The 11,395-nt window shown below is 44.4% G+C and overlaps 1 protein-coding gene across 1 annotated transcript in view; it reads right to left on the bottom strand.

Moving 5' to 3' along the window:
- ITIH2 (inter-alpha-trypsin inhibitor heavy chain 2) overlaps nt 1-11,395 on the bottom strand; it is a 32,357-nt gene extending 20,962 nt beyond the window's left edge. Inside the window, exons 1-6 of the mRNA XM_019972923.2 lie at nt 11,165-11,395; nt 8,773-8,847; nt 6,586-6,618; nt 4,033-4,202; nt 1,908-2,012; nt 870-1,032 (exon numbers count right to left, since the gene is read on the bottom strand). Coding sequence (XP_019828482.2) covers nt 870-1,032; nt 1,908-2,012; nt 4,033-4,202; nt 6,586-6,618; nt 8,773-8,847; nt 11,165-11,248 — 630 coding nt within the window. The 5' untranslated portion in view covers nt 11,249-11,395. The remainder of the gene's footprint in view (nt 1-869; nt 1,033-1,907; nt 2,013-4,032; nt 4,203-6,585; nt 6,619-8,772; nt 8,848-11,164) is intronic.

The following is an 11,395-nucleotide window of genomic DNA, read 5'->3' on the forward strand; positions in this document are numbered from 1 at the left end:
AACAAGTTTAGAGCCAAGAAAAGAGAAGCTCAGTTCTCAAGACAAGACATGAAGACTACAGCAGAAGTGAGTTCAAGTTGCCCTGCACAGGCACTGCTATCCAGGTGATGAGACTTGGGGTGCAACGGGGGGAACGTGGAACAGACAATGAACTCAACCTTCGCCGACCTCTCATCACACTTGGAACCAAGGAATCTAAGATGGGACTCTTCACAGATGAGAAAATTGAGAATCAGCATTAGTTGGAAGGTCAGAGGGTTGAATGGTCCCCCCACCCCCACCCCCCACCAAAGGCATGTCTACATTAAATCTTTGGAAGCTGAAACTGCTACCTGATTTGGAAAAAGGATCTTTGTGGATACAGTAAAGGATCCTGATCATCCTGATCTACCCGGTGGGCCCGAAATCCAATGACAAATGTTCTTACAAGAGCAGAGGGAGATTTAAGACACTCAGGAGGAGGTGATGTGATCAGGGAGGCATAGGTCAGAATGACAGGCCATGAGGCCACAAGTCAAGGAATGCCAGCCGCTTCCAGACCACAGAAGCAGTGGGACAGACCCTCCTCAAGAGCCCTGCCAATACCTTGACTTCAGTCCGTGCCCCCAGAACTGTGTAAGAAGACATCTCTGTTGTCATAAGCCCCCTGTGTGCAATCATTTGCTACAGCAGCCACAGGAAATTGACACAGCAAATAAGGAGATGAGCTAGCCTTGAAATGTGTAAGGAAGCGGCACTTCCTTACTCCAAACCCAGAGTCAATTTCCATACACCACCCTGTCCTGCAGTGTCAAGTGGCGTGGAACACCACGAAGAGAAGATGAACAGAAAGCACAGATGGGGGCCCAGCTCTAGCGGGGAGGGCTCACCTCCAGGTGCTTGGCCAGTCGTCCTGGCTTCAGGTGGAGTCTGTGCTCGTAGGACCCCAGCTTCCTCCACTTCACTTCCTGGTAATGAAGTTCAAACTGCACCTTTGCTCCAGGGGCGATGCTCACTTCGGTTTTGAAGTCCTCCATATCGAGAGCTCTGCTCCTAAAGATACGAGCCCGCCCACATAAGTCCACATGTAGAATCTACGCAGAGGGCGTCCAGGCTGCCCTGGGCTAGCCACCTGCTCACTGCTTAGGAGAACGAATGGTAGGTCCAGGAGACATAACAGCAACTTCTAGATTAATTTCCTTCCAGTAGCCTGGAATTCCCCTCCCCTCTCCTACTTGATGTTTTTCTTGCAGAGCTTCATACAGATCTGAGTGTCATCTGCAAAGAGCTACTGGTTAGTGATCCCCTGTTACCTGCCAGGAACTTGACACATATCATTGCTATTATAGCCCCTCTAAAAGATGGACACCAAGACCTTCATTTAGCAAGTGATGACAAATGAGGTTCATAAAGGGTAAGTAACCCACTTGAGATCACATGCGAGTCAGTTGTAGGGTCGGAACTCAATTCCAGTTTAGATGATCCAAAGGACAGCACACCTTTCCCCTACTGCTGGTAAGACTCATTCTAGGGATTCTTTACATTTTTAAAAGTCTTCATAAAGAAGACATCTATTATTTCAAATTGAATATGTATTTCCAGCCCTAATGCCTTATTTACTCCCGTACACACCAAATCCAATGTGATCACTCATCTTGAAGTGTTTATGGTTTTAAAGAGAAAACAGCAGGGTTGTCAAATGAGGGTGAGTTGAGCCTTAGGAAAAACAGTCAGCGATTTTTAGAAAATTTAAATGGTAAACAAGCAAGGTGAGATTGTGGGTAATTGGATCGTGTGGGATCAGGGAAGTACCACAAAGAAGCGACCTAGCAGAGAAGGACGAGCTTCTCTGCCTTCCTGGGGGCTGGCTTGCCACGGAGGGAACGGGCTTGAGCACAGGCAGCAGTGGTGGGGAACCCTGCCCTTACCTCACCAGTCCTGCCGTCTTGCCTTTCGCTCTCGCCTGTGCGTAGAGAGCTCGGCCCACGGTTTTCTCCTTAATAGAACTAGTAAAAGTTGTGCCATCCACAGTCCTAAAAAATGACAGAAGGGTCACAGCTGGTCTGAATAGAAGCACAATGAACAAACAAGCCAACAACCCAACCGGGTGGACTTAATGAATTATTAATCATTTTGCACCTGGAAGGAACCTTCAAGTAGAGAGACATTTGCAGGTTTCATAAAAGGAGTTTCTTTATCTGGCAGTGTGATTTAAGGTAGATGAGGTAGGCTCCTGTACTAGAAGCTTTCTCTCCCGTATTGTTACTTGTGTTTAAGATGCTTCTTCCCCAGCGTTCACAGCAGCACTATTTACAACAGCCAAGACATGGAAGCAACCTAAGTGTCCACCAACAGAGGAATGGATAGAGAAGATGTGGTACCTATACACACTGGAATACTACTCAGCCCTAAAAAAGAATGAAATAATGCCATTTGCAGCAATATGGATGGGCTCAGAAATTATCAAACTAAGTGAAATTAATCAGACACAGAAAGTCAAACATCACATAATATTACTTATAAGTGGAATCCCCTCCAAAAAATTGATACAAATGAACTTATTTACAAAACAGAAACAAACTTTGAAAACAAACATATGGTTACCAAAGGGGAAATGCGAAGGGGAAGTGATAAATTAGAGTTTGGGATTAACACACACACCACTATATATAAAATAAGAACAATGACCTACTGTATAGCACAGGGAACTTTACTCAGTATTCTGTAATAAGCTATATGGGAAAAGCATCTGCAAAAGGATGGACATATATAGTTGTGTAACTCGATCACTTTGCTGTACACCTGAAACTAACCCAGCATTGTAGGTCAACTATCCTCCAAGGCAAAATTTTAAAAAATGTTTCTTCATTTTCCAGGTTTACCCTTTGGATTAAGGGTTGTTCTCCTGTGCATCCCTTTGGAATGACAAACGTGCCTAGGGCTGTGATTGATAAACCACTAGCTATCTGGCTGCCATGTGGTTTATAGGGTCATTCTTCCATGTATTAAGGATCCTTTGAGGGTGAAAAAAAGCAAAGAAAGATGGAGAAAAGTGCTGATCCATCCCTGCCAAGTGTGTGTTTCTCTTTCTAACATCTCTCCGGGGGAACTCTGCCCTCTCTTGTCATCTCTGTCCCTACCTACCTTACTCTTCACTTGCTGTCACCTAATCTGTTCCAACAATGATTAGTCAGAGCAGTCCGATTAGAGTTTTTGAAGCAAAATAGAACATATGGCCTCTCCGTAAGGAAGTGGGAGATTACTGCCATAGAGACAGGCTTAAGGATATTTTCACTCATTAGAAAAGAGAAGCAAATCCTTTGCAAATTCTGTTACTCTGAACAGAAGCAAATTATTTGGTCCCACCCCAAGATGACTCCGGAGAAGGCAATGGCACCCACTCCAGTACTCTTGCCTGGAAAATCCCATGGACTAAGGAGCCTGGTAGGCTGCAGTCCATGGGGTCGCTGGGAGTCGGGCACGACTGAGCAACTTCACTCTCACTTTTCACTTTCATGCATTGGAGAAGGAAATGGCAACCCACTCCAGTGTTCTTGCCTGGAGAATCCCAGGGATGGGGGAGCCTGGTGTGCTGCCGTCTCTTGGGTCGCACAGAGTCGGACAAGACTGAAGTGACTTAGCAGCAGCAAGATGACTCCATGTCCAGTGGGTCCACAACTCTGAAATCGAGAACCCCTGGAATTGCTGACCAGCAGGGTCCACTCTGGGCTTCCCTGGTAATTTACGTGGTAAAGAATTCGCCTGCCAATGCAGGAGACTCGGGTTCAGTCCTTAGTTAAGGAAGATCCCCTGGAGGAGGAAATGGCAGACCTGCTCCAGTATTCTTGCCTAGGAAATCCCATGGACAAAGAAGCCTGGTGGGCTACAGTCCAGAGGGTAGCAGAGAGTCAGATAAAACTTAGCAATTAAACAACACAAAGATGCTGGGTATAGAGCCATGAAGAGTTGAGGCACTAAAGGTCCACTCTGAGAGGGGTTTGATCCTGGGAGCAGAGCATATCCAGTTTCCGGTTCTGAGTGGGAGTTACTCACATGGAGAAGTTGGAGATGAAGGCTCCTTTGGGGATCTGCACGTCAAACACGACATTTTGAGGCTGTGGAGAGTGGTTCACCACTTTGGTCTGGATAACAGTGTTGGCCACTCGAGAAGTAATAGTAGACTGGACTTTATAACTATAAACAGTCACTTGATCAACATCTTCCTGAAATCGGCAAGAAAAATCAACTGTACTCGGAGAAAAATGACAGAACTTCACTGCATATTTGATGATAACAGTACAGAAAATTCTAAGGCATCACTAAGTATATAACTCAGCTTTTATTAAGCATTCTCCTAAATTCTTGGGATATCCTGCAGGCAGAAGCTCGCTCTTGTTTTAAGAAATCTTGAGATGCCTCTACAGCACTGTGAGTCTATTAACAATGATTCTGAAAGTTGGAATATGAGGAGGAAATAGTTGTGGGGAAGCAAGATTGGATTATCAAAGTGCAGGAAATAACTCTGAATACAGGGCCAGAGGGCAGGAAAGGATGCGGGTGTGCAGTGTAGAAGGGGAACCCAGGCACTTCCTGGAGTACAGTGGAGTGGAACACACAGGCGGTCCCCAAAGCCCCACACTGCTACCTACCTTTCTGAACCTCATCTATTGCAATTTCACCTTTTCCCAGTCTTCTGTTGTTTCCCAAATCAAAACAAACTATGAGATATAGTTTGAACAGGAGAGCTAGGCTTCCCTGGTGGCTCAGACGGTAAAGAACCTGCCTGCAATGTGGGAGACCCAGGTTCGATCTGGATCGGGAAGATCTCCTGGAGAAGACAATGGCTACCCACTCCAGTATTCTTGCCTGGAGAATCCTGTGAACAGAGGAGCCTGACAGGCTACAGTCCATGGGGTCACAAAGAGTCGGACACCACTGAGCAACTGAGCACGCACGAGAATGCTGATGGATATGAGTGAAGAACAGAACATCTCGCAGAGGGCATTTTGATGCGGTGACTGGTCCAGCATTGTGGACCTGGCTCCCAACCCTTCTCTATTGATTGAAGGCAGTTCCAGTACCCATATGCTCAAAGACAAAGCACTGAAAACACACAACTTTTAGGAGGTGCCTCTAAACTGCCAGGATTGTGGCAGTGATGGGACCCACTGGTTTCTACTTTTTTTTTTTTCCAAAGCGTTTTACTTATTTCAATACTAGGTATCATTTTCCCCAAACTTCGCATCCAAGATTAAATCTTTCAACTGGTGAACATCCAGCTCACCTCAAGCAAAGATAAAACCCAGGCTAAGCTGTTTGTCCTTCCTCCCCCTTAACCCAGAGCTTCTCACAGCTGCTGTCCATTCAGACTATGAAGCCAAGGAAACAACTTTCCTTTTGATGTCTTCCTGCCACAGGAGGAACTACAGTAAGCCCAAACATACATACGGACCTTTGAGGTGCAGCTGCAAATTTTCAAAGATGCGAACCAGCATCTGGTTCCAGCAAGGAACCGGAACGTGTGCCATCAACATCAGGCATGAGTGAAACCGCAGCTTGCCCTCCGTCTCCTGTTGCTGACGACCCTTCAGCCCTACCGTCTCCCACCTCCTCTCCCTCCTCCATCAGTACTGCCTCTGTCCTGTTCACAGTCCCTGCATGCCAGCTCCTGTACTGGACCACTGTACTTCTCAAGGTACTGTACTGTCCGATTAAAAACATTCTTTATTTTTTGTGTCAGTTTTTTTTTATGTATTATTTGTATGAAAAGTATTCTAAACCGATTACAGTGCAGCCACATACGGCTGGTTGTGCTGGTTGTGTACTTAGGTTAACTTTGCTGGATGTACAAACTCACTCTTGGAATGGGGCTTGTTTGTATGTAGGGGACTTACGGTACACCAAACGGCTCAGGGAATCGGGCCATTTCCTGTTTGCTGCTAAGTCGCTTCAGTCGTGTCCGACTCTGTGCGACCCCATAGACGGCAGCCCACCAGGCTTCCCCGTCCCTGGGATTCTCCAGGCAAGAACACTGGAGTGGGTTGCCATTTCCTTCTCCAATGCATGAAAGTGAAAAGTGAAAGTGAAGTTGCTCAGTCATGTCCGACTCTTCTCGACCCCATGGACTGCAGCCCACCAGGCTCCTCCATCCATGGGATTTTCCAGGCAAGAGTACTGGAGTGGGGTGCCATTGCCTTCTCCGATTTCGTGTTTAAAAGTGCCTTTTCCACACTCACGAAAGCTGTTAGGTGTCCTATTTTAAATCAAAACCATTATGTTGGAATCAATATATAGTTTTTATTCAAAAAAAAAAAAAAACAAAAAAAAAAAACCCCAAAACCTGTGTTGTTGGCAAAACTTGCCAAAGTAAAGAAAAGGAACATTTTCAGCTCCTGGGGACATCTCTCCTGGTTGCTTACACACTCCACCCTCTTATGCTGAATTTTAAACACACTTCCAAACAGATTTGGGCAAACAGGTATTTCGAAAGTCAGGTAAACACTCTTGGTGCTGAAGACAAAGAAGGCAGCCGTATTGATTTCTCAGTAATAGGTAACAGAAAAGTCATTCAGACATCAATTTTTAACAAAATCAAAGTACACTTACCGTCCTTTCTCCAGATTCTCCAGAAATACTTCTCTGTGAAAGGAAGTTGGATAAAATCATTCTTTAGAAGCGTGTTGCTTACTGCTTTGAGGGCAAAAACTGTTTTCTCTGTCAAGAAACATTTTCTCCTTCCATACTGAGCTCTGATTCATTCACTGGAACCAAGACATAACTATCAAATATTCTTGAATGCTAGTTTCCCCTGGGGTGCTTCCGTGAGTAAGTGTCTCAGCGTCTCAGCTGTCTTTTGGTGGCATGCCCATCATTCTCTGATACAATGTTAAAACCAATGTTTTTAAATGAAAATATTCAACTGAGCTCATGCTGAGTAGCACAGATCACCTTTATCCTGTAAAAACCACCTTATTAATTCAAATAAAAACATCTGTTTGCCTGAGTGTTTTCATAGCAGCAAAATTCCTTCAAACCCAGACAGTGGGAAGGCATGTCTGTCTCTTCCATTAGACGCAGCAACATGGGAGCTGTAACGCATGGGTCTTCTCCTTGGCGTAGCCCCTGAGTTAAACATGGTAATTGGCAGATGGAAAATCCTGTATTCTAACTGCCATGCTAGAGATTTATCCACATGAATGACTGTCCTGTGGCATGGAAAGCGGGCTGGCTTTAGAGCGATGGGTGAGCATCTAATGTCAGATGGATTTTAAAGTAATAATTCAGATGTGGGTTAGTAGAGTTTAGCTTGCCTGCTTTGGGGTGAGCTGAAATTTTCGGGGGTGTTATATGACATAGTAAGGCCAGCAGTTGCCTTCTTTTAGACTTTTTTTTTTTAATTGAAGCAAGGTTTATTTACAATGTTGTGTTAGTTTCAGATGTACAGCAAAGTGATTCAGTTATTTCTACATATCTATTTTTTGTCAGATTTTTTTCCCTCAAAGGTTATTACAAAACACTGAGTATATTTCTCTGTGCTATATAAGTCCTTGTTGGTTATCTATTTTCTTTTTTGGCCATGCTGCCCAGCTTCCAGGATCTTAGTTCCCCAGCAAGGGATTGAACCTGTGCCCCCTGCAGTAGAAGAACAGAGTGCTAACCAGTAGACAGCCAGGGGATTCCTGGTTATCTATCTTATATACAGTAGTGTGTATCTGTTACTCCCAACCTCCTAACTTATCCCTCTCCCCCTTTTCTCTTTGGTAACTATGAGTTTGTTTTCTATGTCCATGGATCTTTTTCAGATCTTCAAATCCAATTCTCAACAGTTCTTTAAGTTTTGTCTTTTAGATGAAGACCCTGACATGAGGATTTACCTATGGGGTTTCTTTTTTTTTCCTCTTAAATCTTTTTGATGGGGACCACTTTTAAAGTCTTCATTGAATTTATTATAATATTATTCTGTATTACGTTTTGATTTTTTGGCCGCAAGGCATGTGGGGTCTTAGCTCCCAGACCAGGGATTGAGCCCACACGCCCTGTACTGGAAGGAGAGATCTTAACAACTGGAGACGGCCTCCAGCGTGGCTAGGTTGCCTGTGCTCTCTGAGCGGCTCCCCAAAACGGTAGTGACCGTGACCAGTGGGGGAGCATGTGTGGCCCCACAAAGAAGCCACAAAATATGTCCTCCTAGGAGGAAATTCTTCCATATATGACAGTAAAACCATCCCATAATCTTAAGCTTTGAACACGTAGCCACGTATTGTTTAAGCGAACAACATGACCACTGCGTTCAGAGATGGACAGTCACGTGGAGGTTTCCCTTCATTTCAGCAGAACTGTGTTTCTCCCAAGTATAATACTACTGGACTCTTTGCTGCTAAGAAAAACAAGCTCTTGAGAAAATGTAGCAAAAAGCATCTCAGTCTTTTTTTTATTTTTTTTTTAATTTTTAAACTTTACAATATTGTATTAGTTTTGCCAAATATCGAAATGAATCTGCCACAGGTATACCTGTGTTCCCCATCCTGAACCCTCCTCCCTCCTCCCTTCCCATACCCTCCTTCTGGGTCGTCCCAGTGCACCAGCCCCAAGCATCCAGTATCGTGCATCGAACCTGGACTGGCGACTCGTTTCATACATGATATTATACATGTTTCAATGCCATTCTCCCAAATCTCCCCACCCTCTCCCTCTCCCACAGAGTCCATAAGACTGATCTACAGTCTTTTTCTTATTTTTTCATTCATGATCTCTTGCACTTATTTTCCCTTTTGGAACTGAGGTTTACTGTACCTGATACCTCCGATTCTCTGGCACAAACTGGAATTTGCCTGGAGCCAACTCCACATGGTCTCCATAGTCTGCAAACTTAAAACAAATCAGGATGTTTATTTCCATCAATGAAAGAAAGGCAGCTGGTGATAGGCAAAAAGTATTTAATATATTATTTTGTCTTGTTTTCTATATTTCTGTGCAATCTCATTTTTTTTCATATAATGTCTTTTTTTTTTTTAAATCAATAGCTGATTTACAACGTTTCAGGTGTGCAACAAAGTGATTCAGTTATATATGCTGCTGCTGCTGCTGCTAAGTCACTTCAGTCGTGTCCGACTCTGTGCGACCCCAGAGACGGCAGCCCACCTGGCTCCCCCGTCCCTGGGATTCTCCAGGTAAGAACACTGGAGAGGGTTGCCATTTCCTTCTCCAATGCAGAAAAGTGAAAAGTAAAAGTGAAGTCGCTCAGTTGTGTCCAACTCTTTGCAACCCCATGGACTACAGCCTACCAGGCTCCTCCATCCATGGGATTTTCCAGGCAAGAGTACTGGAGTGGGTTGCCATTGCCTTCTCTGATTATAGGTTGAATATTACAATGTATTGAATATAGTTCTTATGCTATACAGGAGGTCCTTGTGTGTATTTTATACATAGGAGTGTGTATCTGTTAATCCCTAACCCCTAATTTATCCCTCTCCCCTTTTCCCTTTGGTAACCAAAAGCTGTTTTCTCTGTCTGTTACAATGATTTCTTTAATCTATTTGTTTGCTGGTTATATCTTGGAGGTGAGTAACTAGGAGTTAATATCTCCAAACTTGGTGGATGCAGGAATTCATTTTTCACTTTGCCTGAAGATGACAAGGAGGTACCTGGGGGAAGAGTTGCGATGATCTTAGTAGCATCAGAAATGTCTACTAAGATGTTAGAAATGTCTATATGAAAGGAATACCAGTAAGTGACTGAAAAAGCACAAGCACCTTTAGAAATCCTGCCTCCAATTCCTGGCTCAATCAATGAGGCTTCCAACACACTCTGGTGGTTTCTAAAGTGTTGGAAAATATGATCATTTCTAGGCAGACAGAGTGATTTTTTTTTCTTGCAAATATGCCATCTTGTTCTTTGGCATTTGTATACATAATCCACCCTGTATCACAAGCCGCTGCATCTTCCAGGATATTCCCAGAATACATGTGGCTTTTCTAGTATCAGAATAGCTCTTATATGACTTTCAATCCAAGACTTTCATCATGCTGAGGATGGTCAAGGGTCTGAAGGGAAGACCATGAGCTCCTTGGGAATAATTCCTATACTCTGCCCGCTGCCTCATCCATCTTCCCCTTTAACAGGAATATTAAATGCCCTTAACTTGGAAATCACTGTTCACTTAGGTATAACAAACAACAGTCCTTTTTAATTTTTTGGCTGTTCTGGTTCTTAGTTGTGGCATGGAAGATCTAGTTCCCTGACCAGGGATTGAACCCAGGGCCTATGCATTGGGAGCTCAGATCTTAGCCACTGGATCATCAGCTGTTTGTTGTTGTTCAGTCACCAAGTCATGTCCGACTCTTTGCAACTGCATGGACTGCAGCACACCAGGCTTCCCTGTCTTTTACCATCTCCTGGAGTTCGCTCAAATTGATGTCCATTGAGTCAGTCGTGCCATCCAACCATCTCATCCTCTGCTGCCCCTTCCTCCTTTTGCCTTCAATCTTTCCAGCATCAGGGTCTTTTCCGGTGAGTCGGGGAAGTCCCTCAACCAGAGTGCTTTGAAAATGGCTTTTCTTATACTCTTACGTAAAAGACTAATAATGGTATTTCATAATAATAGTTATGAGAGCTAATAATTATCAAGTTCTTGCTCAGGTTCGCACTGTGCTGGGTAGTTTACAAATGCCACTTAAACCTTATAACCATCCTTTGGATCAGATCAGTTAATATCCCCAGTTTCTGAGATAAGGAGAGGCAGCTGTACTCCATAAGTGCTACACTATGGGGCCAGCCCATGAACTCAATTCTCATGAAAAGCCCATTAATGCTTTAAAGGGTAAATACACATTTGAGTGATTTCAACAGCGAACACTTCTACTCAGATGAACTTTATCATAAATTTCTAACCCTCACAGGATACAGTCCTTGAACAGCAACAGGTAATAGGTTTCGCTGGTGGCTCAGATGGTAAAGAATTCACCTGCAATGCAGGAGACCCAGGTTCAATCCCTGGGTCGGGAAAATCCCCTGGAGAAGGGAATGGCTACCCACTCCAGGATTCTGGCCTGGAGAATCCCATGGACAGAGGAGGCTGGTGGACCATGGTCCATGGGGTCGCAAAGAGTCAGGCACGACTGAGCGACACTCTATTTACCAAACTAACAGAGGGGCCTACAGCAAGGAGTCTTCTGGAAGTACTTACTTCTGAAAGTCCATTGGTGGGGATTTCAAAGCCTCTCGATTCAGAAAGGAAGAAGCAGAGGAAAAAGCACGTGAGCCCCTTCATCGCGCTGGGTGTCTCTGCCCAGCTCTCAGGCGGGGGGTCTGGGGGGGAGCCCAGTGTCCCCTGAACCACGATCAGAGAGGCACAGCAGAGCAGTACAGTTGGGCTTTAAAAAGAAGAAAAGAGAAGAGAGCTCTCAAACTTTGCTCC

The sequence above is a fragment of the Bos indicus genome, chromosome 13 (genome assembly GCF_029378745.1).
Source record: "Bos indicus isolate NIAB-ARS_2022 breed Sahiwal x Tharparkar chromosome 13, NIAB-ARS_B.indTharparkar_mat_pri_1.0, whole genome shotgun sequence".
Classification (NCBI taxonomy): Eukaryota; Metazoa; Chordata; class Mammalia; order Artiodactyla; family Bovidae; genus Bos; species Bos indicus.